General features: G+C 41.7%; 1 protein-coding gene across 5 annotated transcripts; it reads right to left on the bottom strand.

The window, feature by feature from the left end:
* Positions 1 to 1,178: 1,178 nt before the first annotated feature.
* LOC111253512 (uncharacterized) lies at positions 1,179 to 18,630 on the bottom strand. 5 transcript variants are annotated; one of them, XM_086993362.1, is made up of 6 exons: positions 11,160 to 13,911; positions 9,886 to 10,642; positions 8,986 to 9,203; positions 7,036 to 7,112; positions 6,377 to 6,554; positions 1,179 to 5,288 (listed from the first exon to the last, which is right to left on the bottom strand). In XM_086993362.1, the coding sequence occupies exons 3-6, from the start codon at positions 9,118 to 9,120 to the stop codon at positions 4,464 to 4,466; spliced, it is 1,215 nt and encodes a 404-aa protein (XP_086849488.1). In that variant the 5' UTR covers positions 9,121 to 9,203; positions 9,886 to 10,642; positions 11,160 to 13,911; the 3' UTR covers positions 1,179 to 4,463. The 5 variants fall into 5 exon arrangements, with proteins under 5 accessions (XP_086849488.1, XP_022668733.1, XP_022668732.1 ...); XM_022812998.2 differs by lacking the exons at positions 9,886 to 10,642; positions 11,160 to 13,911 and adding an exon at positions 18,360 to 18,630; XM_022812997.2 differs by lacking the exon at positions 9,886 to 10,642.
* Positions 18,631 to 19,174: the final 544 nt, after the last annotated feature.

Here is a 19,174-nt window from a genome sequence, read left to right as displayed (position 1 = left end):
GTTATTGGTGAACCATGAATCTTCAGTACTTGTTAATATATATGAATAAATGTGTGTAAATATATGTGTAAGTGCAATATTGCGACGCGTTAGTATATAGAGATTAGAGGCCATTCATTCATATAGCTATCGGTGTTACTGAGGTGGCACGTTATCCCCCGTATGCACGTTCATCAGAATGAGAATTCTGAGAGCGGAGTAAAACGAAAGGTTTTCAGGAATGATGACACATTTTTCTGGATCACTCTTAGCAATGTCGTAGATCGTGGCCATATGAAACACACTCATTGCCCATCACCTACCTATTTATACGAAACATTTGCTGTTTTACGGAATTCGATTGGCAAATTTTAAGGTGAATAGCGAGTGATCATTATAAAAGATAGCAAAAATCGTAGCAGAACTTTTCGGCTGTTCGGTAAAGCGTTAATCCGTTAATCAACTGCAAGCAAATCTTCCAGAATGTCCCGTCGCTTTGGGAGTTTTTTTTTCGAAGTAGTGTTCACACAAGCAAAGAAATAGATCGGAACAAGTCGAGCATGCCGTCTCTTGAACATCTGTGAGCATGCAGATTGATCACATATGAATTCAATGGGCACGTCACACCCTGGTGTTTGCGTACTCCAACCGTAAACGTAAATGTTTTATGTATATGGTGCTATCGAACGGAAAGTGTACGATCACTTTGCACCGAGTAAATATGATAATATCGGTAACGTAGAGCTGTGCACTACAAAGCAAACTAATGTAGAATATTTCAAAAGGTCCATTGGATTTAACCTGATACCGGTAGTTGAGATTAATTCCACTGTTTACTACCGATACAAACATTAGTTTGGGAATGAAGTTTAAGTCCTAAGCATTGTTGAAGAGGCGAGGCAGACATCCGTTTTAACCGAGCAATACAAACATCGACGAGATAACTTGTCTTGTGAACGTCTTATGCTCATTCCTAATATCTCTGGCCTATTAGAGCTTCCTATTAAACATATACAGATATATATGTACATTTTATCAATCGTATGAATAAAATTAGTTTTTCCGCATAGCATAGAGAATTGTTCCGGCTACTGTTGTTCGCGCTCTCAAAGTCAGCAATTCATGAATATTGTAATACAGGTGGATCTGAGCTAAACAAATAGACAAATAGACGTGCAACGCAACAGAAAACCAGTGTGTTTGTTACTTTTTAACTTTTTTTTTTATTTTGCATGTTCTTTTATTGTACATATGATTCGCTGCTTCATGCATTATTTTATACATTCATTTATTTTATTAAGGTTTAGCGATTACGGAAGAGGCGTTTATATATTTCGGTTCCAAAGCGCCACAGTAATAGCTTCAGTTTTTTTCGAATCGCAATTCGGTCGTCTTAACTGTTGCTGTTTGTCGTGTTGTCTAGGCCTTGCACTAAGTACGGCAAAGATAATACATACGGTACAACAATGTCGATTTCGCAATCAACAGTTCAGAAATCAATGAACTCAATGAATCCTATCCATAGGAGCCTGTCAAAATTTCTTCATATTAAAAATCGAGGTAACACTCCACTATATTAGTCCGCATAGAGTCAAACAATTCACACAATTTAATTAGTAAAAAAGAATAATCACTCTCCCGTTAATGTCTAGTACATATATGTGTAGCAAAAAAAGTTATTTTAACAGCATCGTAGATAATATATCATTGCACATGTTATAAATTAATAGGAATAAACAAAATCAATATCAATTCGATTTAACAGTTTGCGCTAAAGGATGAACTTAACGGTAACGTTCGATAAAAAATGGTTATAACATAAATATTTTGAAATAATGTTTTAGTAATAATGATAGAATAGTCTTTTCCATATTAGATATTGTAAAATACTTTTTTATCGTCCGTCGTACGTCGTGCTTTCGTCACAAATGAGAGAACTTATCTCACAGAAAAAATCTAAATAAATTATTTTCTAAAAAAAATTCACAACATAACAGTGGTGTAGAGAACAATAATAACAATTTTCGTTGTAAAAAATATCTCAGGTGCTCAGCTGCTGATTTCATTGATATACTGTGTCATCATCATTGACAAGGAACGCAGCCAAAAACCTCGTCGGCGAGAGTATAAAAAAGCTCCGCTTAGTTAAAATAGGTGTATAGCTTCGTCGTTCTTTGATAAAAACCCAAACATATCTTTTTGCAGTTGCAAAAATAGTCCAGCAAAGATTCATTTGCGAATGGAGTCCCATTGTACAACAGACTTGAGGACTAGTGAAAGCCAATTCAACGGACATACTCATAATGAACTCACTCGTTCATCGTCCACACTACCTTTTAATGATCTCACACTGTGATGCATATTAACAGGTGCCTGCTGCCTGATCGACTGCATCTGGCAAAAAACGAGGTCACAGTGCTACGAATTTTCGTAACTGTGTTTAACTTCTGTAGCGGTCGTGTTACGCACTGATGATTTGTTCGCAAAAAAGCGAACGTTTGTAGTACAGTCAAGTTCATACTATATATCTTATACAGTATGTACGTAGCTAGTTCTTCCTATTATTGTGACTACTACAAATTAGGATTGGGCGGTTGATTGGGCCAAGCAATATGTTGAATGTAGGCAACAATAACCCACATCAATTCTTTCTTTAACTCTGTCTCTTTCATATGTATACTTATATATGGTAGTATATAGTATATATTATATAATATTCATTAGGATATCTCTCTTACCAAGCCGAAGACGATTGTCGGTAGTAATAATTCAACGAGATATATCCGTCATCGATTGTATGTATGGATGACATGATCGATTGGTCGAGAAAGCTATGATCAGCGAGAGACCGGATCATCTCCCCTTTAACAGAGCAATATATACGAAGGTTGGTATAGATATATGTATATGGTGTATATATAAGGCTCGTATAAAAGCTCCACAAATGTCTCTTCACATCGAATAACATTAAGGACTCCTTATTAACTAATTTGTCACTCATTCGACCATTGTATTAAATAAAGGAATAAACCGACGCTGAAAACCTGCTCTTTTTTCTTTCTCCTGAACCACTTGTATTCACAATGACCTGTCACCCGTTGGAGATTCGCACGTCACTGCTTCCTGCACTTTTCTTGTTCTTTTACCGTATATTAGGTATTATATTGTCATGCAACGTGTCTCTTGAGGTCTTTTGGACTTCTTGTACCAAGACCGCATACATCGCTCGGCGCCATCAATACGTGGGCGACCAGGCAAATCAGAACGCAACCAGCTCATAACGTACGGGAACTTCCTGCTTATGTGCCCAGATCTATTAGCGTTCGGCTATTTTAGATTTTGCGTCAATAAATAGAGATCGAAAAGGCTGCGTGATGGTAGCAATTTCAACAGCGCTTGCTGGTAGCCGCCCGCCGTCTAATATATATATATATATATATATATATATATTACTGATATTAAATCAACCAAAAAAGCCCGTAGAAAATAAATATTTTGAAATTAACTTACGAATCATCCACTAAGTCCACATGAAGTAGAAGTTTTGCCACACAGTAAATGAACATTTGTATGGATATGGAACGGGGATAAGACGCCTCTAGTGAAGACAGCTCCACGAAGTTTCATTCATCTCTAAATCTCCGAATCGGGTTAGGTGGCCACTAAAACGGAAGACCTTACCTCAATTTATTGTGGATTAGCGTAGATTTCTTGCAGACTAGTATTATAAGTGTGAACTACCCGTTTTCATTCATACCCGGGTTATTCACTGCTACAAAAACGCACGTAGTGAACAAACGGTTCACTGACATGGCGGTATGTTTTTCTAGGTCTGTTCTCGATTTTGTGCCATTTTCTTAGTATTAATATCAAGTCGGACTATAAGAACAGCAACAAACCCGAGCAAATAAACAGGTCTTGAGCTGAGTGATACTTTCGGCATAGATGGAAATTACAGTTATTATTCTACCATAAAGACGATAACATAATACAGATATTGCGGAAATTGATGGTCAAAAGTGCGTTTCGCAAAACAGTAGTGATTTTTTCATTTCTATTAGTCCATCCAGAAATTACAGTGTCTTGGTTTTCAAAAAAAAATCTTAAGAAGCTCACAAAGGCGTGCCTAGTAATTTAGTATTTGCGCATTTTAAGAAGTACGCTTATTGATTCCAAACGACATTAACGTTGTGAACACAAATTATGCTACTGCCGATGGCCAAGTGTTCTGGCCTCATTGTACCTTACTTCTCAAAAATCAATATACCACAATAAGTTTCCAGCTATTCTGGCTTACTCTTTAGAGCTTATTTGTCCGCCGATGCATCGCACTGCCTTACCCATCTTTCGCTTCTTTTTTACGAAATACATTCGCTCTGTCAATTTTCTTTAGCTCTTCCGAGAAGCTACGTGCTGTCCTGTACAATGCAGTAAACAAAAACAAGGAAAAACAAATACGCTACTATATACGGGTATCAACGGCCCTATTTGTCGCCGGACTTCTCCATTTTACAACCACTAACAGCTGCGGAAGTTTCAAGAGCCCTACGACAACAAGAGGAGATTTCAACTTTAAGAGAAGCAGCTTTATCCACATTCCTGGAGGGGTTTCCTTTTGAAGTAGCATGAACAGTCCCCTCCGTGGAAGCAGTCGTATTGACCTTCGTTGTCGTTGCCTTTTTACTGTGCATTTTGCCAGTCTGCTTATTTGCAGCTGAAGCTGCTTTCTTCGGCGACTCTGCAGGAGATAGATTCTGTTCCTTAGCTGATCTGCTAATGATACTACTAGTCTTAAGCGGACATTTTGTCATCGTTTTCGTCGTCGTAGTAGCACTCAAGCATCTCGTCATTGAAGTCAATGACAAAGGCCCACAACATGTAGACATGGCTAGGGGTGTGACTGACGACCTTTGATGTGACGAGTCGTCCCTGTTTCGATGCGCCGAAGAGTCGCGGCTATGGCTTGCGCTGCTGCTGCGGCTACTTGCAATGTTGCTAGCGAACGTGCCTTTACCACTGCTCCCGCTGGAGCTCACGGGGGTAACAGCCGCAGCGGTAGCCATGGAGGTGGTAGCAGCAGTAGCAGCTGTGGTAGTTGATGGAGTACTGTTGTTGTCAGTTTGGGGCGCGGCTGGCGATTGCGTTCTCTGCCGGGCAGAAGACGGCGTCAGCCTTGACGTAGTCGTGTATAAACATGAAGATGTTGGAGGTTGAGCTTTGCGGAAGTTGATAGCCATTGAGTTGATACAGAAACGCTCTTTCGTTGGAAGAGGCCCGTCAGGAAACACGTGACCTAGATGGGAATTACACTTAAGCAAGCAAGAGGTATATGAAATTAATAACAGATCAACGTGTTTTAGACAATGGACTTGGGATTGGTAACCGGGATAACACGTTGTATACTTTCGCATGACGAATTGAGACGACCAGTGCGTCAATGCGTTTACGCATGTTTATGTTTACACGGATGCGGCATTCGAATTTAGGCCAAATTTGGCGGGCTGTATGTTAAAGCGAGCATGCGTTCATGCACTACCCTTGATATCGGAAGGAAGAATTAGTAATTTCTTTCAAGGACAAAACAACAAACTCATGATGGCAAATAACAATTTCCTTTTTTCGCAATTTGAGCGCAAGTCAGTTATTGTTTAATATTTATAGAACCCCGGCACAATACAAGATTTTTCGCCCAAAATTACCGTTGTCAGACTTCATGCGCCTCTTACAAAATGCAAGGAAAATACTCATATATAGGATTGAAAGATCTACAATAGGATTTGAATTTAATCCTAAAAATGAAGATCTATAAAATTAACTCAAAAGGTCATTTTTAATCTAGGCGGTTCAGGTAAATTCAACTGTCAGCCTTTTTCTTGATTTTAAGCTCTTGCATTCTTGGGACTTACAGGCTGCTATCAGCCCAAACTTGGGTCTTATTGAAACTTCTTGTATACAGCGTGTTTAGGCGGCGAGCCTGCACATGCCAAAATTGCTTGATGGATGGTTAAATAGTACTTGGGTATAAAATACGAAATACTTTGAATGACTATTAAGTTGTTCAGGTCTTCAATTAAAATCAGTTAATCGCTATAAAGGGTAGTTACAAATGAACATGACCATTATATATGGTACTTTTTACACATGCAGTCAGTTTCGTAGGAATATCTTTGTTTAAATATGATCTTAGAATCAACTTAAGAGAAATAGTCTGTGGATGGCACGCCAAATCGTGAAAGTGATTGTCGTAACAGCTAGACAACATTGGATTGCAGTTAACGAGGAGTGTTATTATTATTTATCATTACAAAGATATGCGGCACTCTTCTGGGACAATGAACTTCTACGTCCCTGATTCTAGATGTATGAAGGTGTATGAACGTATGTGGTTGTTACTTACCAGTCGACACGAAACCTCAACGCGGGTCATACCCAGAGAGTTATCTTCGCGCCGTTTGACTGTTTCTTGTCCTGCTTCACTGTTGTCGTCTCGACCGCCGGTTCTCTGCTTAACGTCGCCAGGACGCGCAGCGAAGAATGACGGCCAGCCACAGTTCGATGGATACTTATGCTCGGATCTGGAAAATTGCACAAAAGAGCCATTCTCCGTTAATATTTTGAGATGATGATACACAATGTAAATGGGCAATTCATAATGCCAATGGCTTTGTGGGATTAGGCGTCTGCTCATATGGCCAGGAACGTCCAGTATATATTTCACGTATTCAATAGGAATAAATGCTATATTGTACTAATGATATTTTACAATACTTAAAGCATTATGTAGAAAGCTTCGTTGAGTTCAGTTAGCTATTGTCGTTAGCATTTCTCAGTTACTATAAATAGGATAGGAGAATATATAAGATTTTATATTTCTCTCGTATATAAGATCAATTTATATACATATAAATTCGCCTATTCAGTGTACACATTGGTCTTATTAGCTAAGACCAAAGTGTACGCGACATTTGTTGTTAGTCTCTGCGTTGATCTATATTCAATAAAATTACTGAGCTACAAAACTATTATGGTTTGAATCGATGCCATTATGCTACTTACTTGAACAGAAAAGCATCACAAGCCATGCAATGATAAGTTCCTTTCTTATCGAACTTCACATACCGCCCGACGTATGCCTGCAATTCAATGAAGACATGCAGTAAAACTATTATGGATTTATGAATGCATATACACTTTTACTTAGTGTTTAGCTAAGTATTGTACACACATTGTAGTAGCATTTCTACATTTTGGCAATATCCAACAAATAAACCCGAACAGCCATAGCAAGCCGGCCAAGCGTTTGAAACAACAACCTCATATGAAAAATAGCAGTGATGTGATTGTTGGACAACGTCTCCTGCGCAGATCGTTGTGCGGGATAAACAAGCTGGTAGAAAACGGAAAAATACTCACTGTGTATTATATGTATACCTATACATAGTGGACTATTCAATCTGAAAAGAAAAGTACACAAGCAATATTGTATTGTGTGAAGTTTTTAAACTTCACACAATACAATATTGTTTGGCAAGAGATTCTACAATGTTTTCATGTGCACCAAACCCCGTGCATGCTACTTCCAAAACACTCGGCAGTAACTCATAATTTATCAATCAAAATTCATATGTGTATATAGCTAGAGTTGCAAATTCAGCACATAGTAAATTAGTTTTGTTTCTAATGTTATATTTTTTATACCATTTGTGTTCATTATACGATCGCTTTTTGTACCTCGAGTCCAGAACTGACTAGTATGCCTGACCTATTTTTTCCTGTGTATATCCAATTCAGTATGTACCATAGGGGCATTATGAATTTTTTAGTGTTGCTCTGCTAGCAAGCTGATCATACAGAAATCAATTTTGTTCCTCCTATTAGAATCTGTCGGTTGTTATCGTCTTGCCTGTTAATTCGTGTGTTGATCATACGACGCTCAGTTCTGCCAAGCAACAGTTGCCGCTAATACAGCCGTCCTTCTTAATTCGCTCATTGATACCATATCGTTCGCCCAGAAAAAATGTAATGGTAAAAGGACGTGTTGCTTTATTGATATGATCTGTACACTACATAAAATAGTCTCACGAGCTTCGGAATATTCCGCAAATCTTGTCGATGCCAATGGGTAATGTCAATGGTAGCGTCGCATATAGCTGTTGCCCCTACTGTTTGACGGCTATGATTCGTCACTACCAACGAGTAATAATCGAAAAAAATACACACGGCAATTATGTCGTATCTACACGTGCTTAGCAATTCCACAGTGTGAGATGGAAAACAGCAACCTGTCTGTACTGTATACAATAAACCTCGCAGCAATACGTTGTGACATGCCATTATGAGAATTTGTACAAAAACTAAACCTCTTGGGTGAGCGTTTGTTTCGACATTTCGGAAATGTGCTGCTGACTTTTCTTAACCGCAAGGCCTGATTCGAACGTGTGGTCAATGATCGGACACTGGCTTTTAGCTTCTTGTCAAAACATGTACCTCTGATCAGAGAAGAATATTTCTGAATCATTTTCGTATGCGTAAAGACTAGAGAAATTATGTGAGTGAAGAAATGTTATCAAAATGCGTATTTTTACGAAGAAACTTCATAAAGTTGTCAATCAAAAAATACAAAACTACCGAAATATTTTGTGTATACATATAATGATGTTATTGTAAATCAAATTGTCATTGAAGCTGCAACATCTTCCAACACCACGCCTAAATAGCTAATTGAATATTCATTATTATAAATCTTTTTTCTGCATCATCTATCATGACCTTACAATCAAATCTCCAACATCCGGTTTAAATCATTAAACTCGATCACTAAACTGATCATTAACTCGGTCAATATTTGGAAAGCCGGTCGCAACTCTGGAACTTAATTTGGAAGCTTCAAATAGCAAGCCATTTACCTCATACACGTTGTTTCCTAGTTTGGCTTTGCATATATTGCGTAAGCTTTATTGATGCCTTGCAAATATGAACGCGTATTAATATGAACTACATGCTAACCGGTTCGGTGCCACGCTGCCTGCAGACGTAGAACTGATCAGGGGTCAACCTATCTCGCCATTCTTTTTCACTGAGCTCTGCAGGATTTTCTCGGATTTCGTCGAAGCGCGTTAACGGTTTGTCTGGTTCCCCCATCGTAATAGAAGTAAATTGAACTGCGTTTCCCGAGCAACGTTCGTTGACGGGTTGCTGTACACGTAGTAGTCTATTTTCTTCACCTGAAGATAAGACAATGAAATAATCTCTATCAATTTTCTATAGTACAGATTAAGAACAATTACTTCTGTTTGCGAATGGTTTCATGCTTTATCATCCTTTCTAAGGCACTACATATTAGATTGGTGAGTTAATAGGCTGCCACGCTAGCTCTAAGTAACAATTATTGAAACTAGGAATATGTTTAACTATGCGTTTAAGCCGGATTGTTTTTGAGCCTAACGAAAAATATCGACACTCGATACGATTAAGGATACAAATATGCTAGAAAGAATGATTAAAGGAAAACAAACACCTTTTTTCCGCTAGGCAGGAACTAGTTGAATTAGTTTGGTAGAATGAAGAGCCTTTCAAGCATTTTTTTTCATATTCACCTTCGAATCGACTCTACACGCCTCGGTTACGAAATTTAAACTGCTAGTTAGAAATTAGGGAGACAAATTTAGTTTACTGTGACGTTTAGACCTCACCGTATTTTTGAGCTAACTAGCAACCTAAACTTTGCTGCCCTTAGTAATCCTACTTAACAGTTCTTAGGGAAGAAAGGTGTACTATCAAGGATTTTGCTTTTTACTAGTCACTCCTCCTTCGCAGTCCTACATGATATATTATTGCATGCCGAGATCATCAAATCATTTCTTCTCTCGATGTTTTTAAAAACTATTCTCTTTTTCGAATACTTGCCTTCATCTTCTAACTGTTGCACCTGAATACGAGCAGCCGTGCATGCATGTACTTCTTAAAACTTTAAATGTTGAGGGTGCCTCACAATCAGCCACAGCCATCAACCTGTTCATTAGCGAATTGACGGACTGGCAGACGTCAGTACTGACGCCCACTTGCCTGCTATCGCCCAATAATATAATTGTTGTATTGCTACAATACTGTGTTTCTCATTTACACGCTGGCGCCAGTGCTGCTGTTTGGTGGTATTTGCTCTTTCCAATAAGGCAAAATTAACGAAATAAAAACGTCCTACAAGCAGCCATATCTGTTGGCTTGCTTGGCGGCTCGCTGGCAATGAAAGGTATGGCACGTCTTCGGACGGACTCCACCCGGGCGACTCTAGCCAGATCAAGACGCGTTGAGTATTCGGGGCCGTTACATTAGCTAACTCCGCGACTGCAGCTAGCCATAGGGAATAACATGGCGACAGTCAAAGAGAGTAGCTGACCCCGCCAGTATATGGCACACCACCAATACCATCAACGATAGTTGTGGAACTGCAACGCTTCGCAGTAGAACACCACCGTGCTAGCGAACGAATGCCGCTTTATAGCGTACTGTAGTTGTCTGCGCTGCATTCTTTCTCTCCCAAGCTTGCTTCGCCAATGAGTTTCGTTTTGAGTCTTGTATTGCCTGTTCGTTTGGTTCTGACAACGCTCGTTGAGACTACGTTGCGCGATACACACGCCGCTATCGTGTTCTATAAATATACGCTCTGGACCGTCACACATATACATAAGTAATGTTGTACGAAGCTGTGTAAAGACTCGTCCCCCTGTGACTGAGGGGCGAGGCAGCTATAGATTCTTATCTCTTGTTTAATAGCTTCATAGTTTTCATAACATCATAATCATCATTACGGCATTATGCAACTGAGCATATTTCATATATCAACGCTGTAAAGCAGTATGAAAATACTGACAAATTCATCGAATAGTTCTTTCTGTTTTAAGTCATCTCTATCGTTAGGATGTGAGAAAAGCATGGGAGTGTGCAGGTACATACATATGCAAGGCGATAAAGAAATAGATGCATGGAGTTTAGCTGAGATAGAGGCTGAATTCGTTAGGATATTTACAATTAGTTGATGTGTATCAATGGAAAAAATGTCGAACACATGTACATCCCTTGTCACTGGATGAATCAACTTTGGAAACGTGCAGTTAAGACCGATAGATTAAAATGCATCTAATACAAAAAAGTGTACACCTCCATAAGTATATAACACTTACTTTATACTTCTCGGTCTTCAGTTGAGAATAGTTATTCTTAGTGCTTCATTCACTCAACCGTTGCGGATCTGTGTTGCTGGTCATAAAAGTTTCTCCACTTCAAAACAGAACTTGATCTTTTTTTCATTGACTACTATCGACTTCAAATTTATGTGACGAAGTATTTGATCATATTACAGTATCCTACGTACATACAGGCACATGGAAAAAGGTGAGGTTACAGAACTACGATTACGATACCTTTCATAGTACCGTCCAGATCAGCCATGTGTTCACACCACCCAGCTGTTGTGTTTTTATGCCCGAATCAAATCGGAACATTCGCGAAGCGCAAATTTATGTAGCACTGTCACTTCGACCACCTGGAACCGGATCCCCGCGCAATTACCTTGAGTACTTACTATGTTCTTGAGAGACTGAGCTACCTTCGTATATTTCTGAGGTTGATTCTGATGCTGATTCCGTTGTCAGGTTTGTGAGTGACTGATACCGGTCATCAACTTCGATAGGATAAAGGCGTTGCACGACCGCATAGTCAAAAAGCACAGCTTTGTTTCCAGTTGTTGTCAGTCTGATTAGTCAGTTTACGGTGAACACCGCGTAAAACGATACCGCCACGTTCTGAACTGTGTTCCCCACACCCGTTGTCGCAATGCCCCCTACAGAGTTTAGATGGCGACAGGCTGCCTTTGCCGATTGCTTGTTTATTCGGTCAACCAATTTACCATCAGCAACATCACCTTTAAAGGCGATACAGCCCTGGCAGGTAATCCTGGGTCTGGGTCATCGGTTTCCCCTTCTCAACTTTTCCCTCCTCGCCACTTTTTTGATCCGCCACAACGATGCTATGATGATCACTTCTCAACGTAAAAGCATCACCATGATTAGAATTCTAGCAGTAATTATTCAGCAAAACATTAATTGCTTCAGTTACTTGGATCTTATTCGCTATTCACCATGATGATATTGATTAACTGTAGCTCGTCGCTAAGCTCTTTTTGCGTTCACTGCCTGCGTTTTTTCTTGTGCCTGTTATAATCGTTATCGTTGGCCTGCAGCGGTCTCTACTCCTGCCTGGTTCATTGTATAATTATTTTGCCACTATAAGCTTTTCGCTGATGTTCCCAGTAGAAGCGTGGTGTTGGCCGGCTGATGATGCCCCACACCGTTAGCGGATAACTCTTGCTTATTTGTTGCTTGACTTTCTGGCGACTGCTTGCTGCCCGGGTCAGCGTTGGTTGTGCTAGCAGAACAGAGTGGCGCGCTGACGGCGCGTCGGTGCTTAGCACACTGTAGCAGCAGCACACGGACTTGGAGCGAGTCGGCAGCTCTCCCAGTGCAGCAGCAATAGTAACGCCAACAGCAAGAAGCATCCGTATGGGGTGGGACGGGTCGGGTCTGGTCGGCGGACGCGGCCGTCGCTGTCTTATTAGAATGGTTATAGCGGCGGGGTTGCCGTTGGTTTAACATATGTCGCTACTAGCTATGTTCGTAGGACTGTATACCATTAATAGGCTCGCGCGTTCAGCATCACGATTGATCTTGCGCGACAGTACGAAATCTTGTCGAAGAATGGTCGAGGTCGGCAAAGGCCGGATGCTGGACCTAGCTGAGGTAGCCGGCGGCACCGATGGTAAACCAACTGATCTGCGGCCGTTGCCTTTGAAAACAAGTTCAACAAGGCAATAGACTAGTTGCCGATGAATGAGTTGTAAACTGGCTCACGTAGACTGTTGTTGAGGCGGTTGCCTGTTGACTGGTATACACAGAAAGCGGGGGTGGCCAGATGGCTCGAAAAAGCACTTAGACCAACACTTAAACACACTCGCCTATTTTCGAAGGGTGTGTCTACTTTAACTGCACTTGTTTGTCGATCTCCTCCGATGTGTTTGAGCAGTTCGGCCTAAGCAGTCTGCTAGCGGAGAAATGAGGCCTGTCTAACTCCATCATCTAACCCTTCTGGTATAGTCATGCCTGGTATGGCCACTGTTCTGACTCGGCCCAAATACTGTGCGCTCACTACATACCCGGACGACTTACTCAGCTGCACGATTCGTCTGGAATTCCAGCTAATACCAACAGTAAATCAGGGGGCAGCTTCTTCAAAATTCAGCTTCTCTCTTTGTAGATAAGTAGGTCTTAGCGCACAATATCGATATCGTGCGCCTGTTAGCGCCACCGCACAATTCTTTGACTATGCGGGTATATCATGTATGAACTGCTAATCACAACCAGCCGAATCAATTGTACTATAGGCGCTCGCTTGCATTCACAGCAACTCACATATTTGTCTGCTTTCGTTGTTGTGGCTCGCTATAACGACTGCTGCTCTTTCCAACGCACACTGTGATTATTTGGCGACGTTTCCAGTGCGGCGGCGGCGTCGGCAGTAGCTATAGGAGCGCCAGCCGCGGGAGCAGCAAGGCGCACTCACAGGCGTCGTCAATAGCTGGCTGAGCTGCTACCTAATGTGCCCTACAAAGCCTCGACACAAAATCGACAGCAGAGCCCTCTATATCAACACAGAGTGGCCTTGTAGCGTCGCGCACCCAGCAGCACATGGGAATGCTGAGAGTGCATTGCACTTCTAACAACGTTTCGTCTTCAACTTGTCGCTAGCGCGCTTGCAGACAAACCGATATACGAAGCGATACTCGCACTCACGCGCCGACACGAGGTCGCAAACATCCACAGCGTTATTTGTATACAAACGGACAACTCAGTAGTTCCCTAGCCAGATAGCGAAGTACTATTGAGGAATGACGGAACAGCGATAGGTATGGATATAAATGTATAATAGTTCTAATAATGGGTGTGTCTTGTTCATGAATTTAAGGTAAACAGCAATATGAGTATCAGCTGGGCAGAGGCTGATGCAACAACATCTGATTCTGCTATGTGGAACGCGGTCGGCAGTTGCTAACAAAGTGGAGTGAGGGCAGCACAAGCAAGTCGCCAACTAGCGGGCAGTGCCAGTAAAATCAAGCAGACGCTCACAACACGGAGATGTAAAGCGTATCGCTCATCCCTTACGCTCAGCTATGTGATTGGTCGCACAGCCTTCGACGACTGTGGCCGCTGTAGTCATGATGGTGGCAGCATAGTTGACTGCGCCGTTTCGTTGTGGCGGGCGACGTTGTCATGCCGATCCGCACAGAGACATTTGTCGCTATGGGGCGAAGATGATTAAACGGTGTACACTGCACTAATTTTCTCGATAAAGAAACAGATCGAGAGAGCGCCAGTGCACAGAACTCTGGCCACACTATTGGACTCAAACAGTCAGAAGCGCAGAATATCTATAGCGTCCGTCGTTGAGCAGTTTTTGCGTGACTCCTTCCAGGAATATCCTTGGCTGCTATACAGCACTGTCACATGTATAACGATACGAGCCGTCGCGAAACAGCGTTTGTTATTTTTCGAGGGACTGAGCATCAGCTTTCGTTGGGGGGGCTGTAAGTCAGTTCAATTTAGCAACCGATGTTTCAGGAGAAATGGATTTCGGTCGAGATTCAACTTGCTTGCAGTAAATTCAGTAATGGTATTCGCGATATTCGACTAGTTCTAAAAGGAATAGAGATCCGCCTGTGTTGAACTTACTTACTTTGCTCGTCATATCACACATTCCCCTTCTTACTGTATCATTACCAAAGGAGTGGCTAGTAATTAGCCTATCGCCAAAGGTATACTCCACAGGGTATTGGCAGCTGAATAAAGGAAACCCTCTCTTGATTCCATTTTAATTTTTTTTGTAACACTTTCCGCTTGTAATAACGAATAGGACGGGAAATAGTTCCGATCTACGTTTACTGTGTATTTCGATTTCCCCGCGGATTCATGTCCGATGAAAATTCAAGTGGAACTGCGAAGAACGACGGCGACAATAGCGACTATGAAAACAGCCCATGCTCGTCTGAGAGTTTTCAAGTTTCTAATCGTTCTAATCCCTCATCAACGACGCAAGGCTTGCATAGAGGAGGGGGAGATCCGCCCAACGAAAATCGGCCCGCGATTGAAGATGAGCACCCGATCCGTCTCGCCTGGAAGTCGATTAGATGCTATCGTTCAACATGCCAACAAGAAAATTATGGAGAAAGTGGTGAGGCAGTGGCCGATAGTGATACGGTACTTCGTGACGTTTCCGGTTTTGCGAACGCAAGTAGCATCGTGCTTATAGCTGGAATGACGCCGTTACCTCCGCTGACGTTGTTGCGTACTCTTGCTGGCGAGATCAATCCAGACGGCGGCCAGGTCATACGAGGAGGCACAGCTGGTCTTGAAAATATGACAGTCTCAATAGACAACAGCCGCGGAAACGATAGGCGGCAAATGCTTTTCGACCATTTAGGACTTGAGGATTCAATTGCTAGCTATGTACATAGAGCCTTGCCTGACCAATCAGAGAAAACAGATACAAAAAATAAGGAGCTGCAGGAGACGATCGGTTCGGTCCTGTATCAGGTCACCGCGGTTCGCGAACTTATTACAGTGTCACTACCGGAATATATTGCAAATTTTGTCACGCTCAACATGGTACTCAGCTGCGCACGCAAGTTGATCCTACTTGATGAACCGTTTATTGGCCTTCGCTATTGGCAGGTTACATATATCATTAACCTCTTGAAAAACTTGCGCGAAAAAGGCTGCACAATTATTATTAGTTCGAGTGTACATGCGACGTTGCTGCTGAAAAATGCCGATCGAATTTACCTTTTTGATCGTGACGGCTCACTGATACTTCAGGGCCGACCTTCTAATCCTGAGGTATTCAAACGAACGGCAAGTCAATCACATACGTTTGCACAAACAGTTAGTCACATAGCGCGATTTAAGCGAGATTCAACTGGGAGAATCAAGCAAGAGGAAGCTCGAGTACCTCAACAGCTGGAGACTTTGCCACGGATTAAGCGAGGGCTCCGAGGGGGCGATATGGTATTTTCCGAGATCATGCTGAACGAAATTACCTCGAACGTGTGGCTGATTCCTGTTTCGGTCATGTGCAGTTGCGCATTTGCTACAATGTGCGCGTTTCTAGCGGCCGGACGAAACCAGCTCGGCGACCAGGTGCAACCATACTTTGATATGAACATATACTTCTTTTTGCAGGTTTTCGTAGCACTGCAGTCGCTACATATGGGTTTCCGGGCGACACGTTGCTTTCTCAGAGTCGCCAATCGTGAGTGGCGTAACGCAACGTACACCTTGATAGAGAGCTTGTTGGCTTTGAGCTCTACAACTACGACAATGTCAACCCTGTGCACAAGCTCAGTCTGCATGTTCGTCTTTCTGGTTACCGGACAGCAGCAGGTTCGTGGTGAAATAACACCGGGAAGCAGAACAGCCAGTTCTTGGGCGCCATTTTTATTTATCTTGGCAGGTCTATTGACGGCCTACAATTTTGGTCGTGTTGGCTTTCTTTTGGCGTTTCTATATGACCCGGTGTCGTCACGAAAGTCCGTATTTATAGGCCACTTATGTCTGCTCCTTTTTCTTGCAATGGCTATCGTACCCTGTAGACTGTTCATTGTTCACGGTCTCGATATCGAGGCGAACAACGTTCCCATAGGCTGGAAAATAGCTTCGTTTGTTTCGCCTCTAAGTATGGGTCAAGAGCTGATGTTTTATGCGGTCTACGCCACTCAAGGCAACGTACTCTGTCCGGAACCGGCTTCGACGATTTCCAATAGTACATCTGTGTTGAATGATAAGACAGCCGAATGCGTGGCGTACTCGACGCTCGCAGGCGTTGGGAACACAGTTAACTCTTTTGTGCTGTTGCCGATTTTGTTTCGGGCAGTTTCAGTTTCACTTTGGATAATGACGTTGTCTTGGTTTTTCGGTACGCTAGTATGGGCGCGTCGCAGGTATGACCCGTTTCTCAAAGCTGTACCGGACATGCACCTCGGCGAGTTATCTCTTCAGAAATCAATTTCGAGTGAACTATAAATTTTATTAAATTTACTATTGCAACTAGCAAATTTGAAGAAGTTGTACAGTGTATTCAGTCGAGCAATTATTGTCAAGTGTTATGGAGAACTTTAGCCGGAAGTTCTCATTTTCTTAAAAATTTGACTGCTCAACGACATCGGCTGTTAGTGTCACAGAATGCAGAGGTCACAATTAAAGCAAAAAAGGACAATTTAAGTACAACTGGTAGAATCCGATTTTAACTAGAAACAAGGCAGCTTTGCCCTATTAAGTCCGTCTATCATTACATTTTAATTTTCTGAACATCACAACCCGCCTGTCTTCAAGCAACATTTTAACGAGGGTAGGTTGGCAAGCATTCTAACTGGTTTCAATATTTAATTACTTCTATATCTTATACTCTCAGCGTAAGGCACAATGCTTCGTGAAGTGTTGCTTAGCTTCGGTAGCAAAGTTAAACTTTTCTTGTTTCTGACAAAATAGGTGCTTATTATGGTGTATAATAAATCAGGTAAATGTATTACAGTAAAATTTTATTACAAAAATTTATGTTAGTAAGTATGTATTTAATATAAATATCATAACGACGTTTGCTTTGTTGAACCAAGATGTTGACAACAGAAGAGTGAATCGCACAAAACTCAACTTCTTTGTAGGTTATTTCACATAAAAAATCTCACACATACTACACTGTAGTTTTTCAACAAAGTTAACTCTGCATTTCATTAATAAATAATCGAGAACGAATTGCCTTAATCAGCGCCTATGACGAAAATGTACTATTGGTTCTGTCCAAAACATCGATATCATTCGTAGAAATAATATAGCCGTTTCTTCCAGACTCACTTAACAGGAATTATAAAATGGTACGCTTTTATTTTGACAGTTATTAAAAAATGTGTTGACATTTGCATTAACCTACATAAAGGACACGAATTAATGATACTACCATGAACGTACCAAACGTGTTTTTTTTTAAAGACTCTTAGACATTTGGTAGATAAATGGTCAACAGCTTTATGTACAACAAAACATTTCCACGAGAAAACAGTGTTTGTAACGTAATTGCTTCAGATAGGTTATTTTCTAAACTTGAATATGTTACCATGCCAGCTCTATTGATCTGGCATGGTAACATATTCAAGAGTGTAAGGCTAATGTTGGCTGGTACCGCTCGGAAAACTCATAACTTATCCTGAGCAATGCTGTTGAAAACGCGAACGCCGTAAAAGTAATGATTTTTATCGGATTAATATACATATGGATACATACCCTTAATTACCTCCAGTTGCACATAGTTTAAAGGGATTTCTCACGTCCTTTACGTATGAATCAATTCACGGTAACAAAATCGCTGGACCTAGGTTAAATATCAATAAATACCGCTTTCACGCAACAGAATGGCATTAGTTTTAGTGTCGAACAACATTTTTTGCCGCACCGTTTGAGCGCGATTTGTGTGAATTTGCGACGCGATCCGTTGACGTTTCGTCTACGCATTGCGTTTTTTTCAATATAGCCTCTAGGCCGGCCGCCGTTTTTCGAAATTTAGCAGACGACATTGCCCGCTCTGTTTGCGTTTGTTTGATATGCCTCGACACGATTTATCTGCGGCGCGTCTGTGACCATTGCGTCCGCTCTCGCCACGTGGGGCAGGATTGTCCAATGAATATCCCACGAGTCTTCCAACAGCTCGACTCTGCTGGGATACTCGCGTATTCGATCGGCATGTTGCAGTAGCGATGCTGTCGGCGGCCGCCGACGGCGGGTTTTCTCTGCTGCCGTTGCGGCTTCACTTAGAAACAACCATCAAACCACTTCACTATCACAAAACCTCACCGAGTTCTACCCTCTCATTCAGGGGTGTCGACGATTCGACGACGAGGATAAACACACCAAATAGCGGCGGCATGAAACATACACATTGCGGCCGCAGCAGCAGACAAACAAGTATGCGGGGGTCTGCCTTTCTGCCTAAATAACTACACATTCGAAAAGGCATCCAGCGCTATAATACGCTGGTGCTGCTATTACGCTGTTGAACCACTTTGGCGGATATACATAGAAACGAATGTGTGGATAAAGAG

The sequence above is a fragment of the Varroa destructor genome, unplaced genomic scaffold (assembly GCF_002443255.2).
Source record: "Varroa destructor unplaced genomic scaffold, Vdes_3.0 BEIS01000006.1, whole genome shotgun sequence".
NCBI classification, from domain to species: Eukaryota; Metazoa; Arthropoda; class Arachnida; order Mesostigmata; family Varroidae; genus Varroa; species Varroa destructor.
The sequence above is the reverse complement of the archived record's forward strand: the minus strand, read 5'-3'. Positions and strand labels throughout refer to the sequence as shown.

Coding starts and splice junctions, on each gene's coding strand:
- LOC111253512 (XM_022812996.2), bottom strand. CDS start 11,427: ATGGCTGATCTGGACGGTACTATGAAAG. Junction 9,204..11,399: donor TCTGGACGGTACTATGAAAG/GTATCGTAATCG, acceptor TCTTATCTTCAG/GTGAAGAAAATAGACTACTA. Junction 6,555..7,035: donor TGTGATGCTTTTCTGTTCAA/GTAAGTAGCATA, acceptor GCAATTTTCCAG/ATCCGAGCATAAGTATCCAT.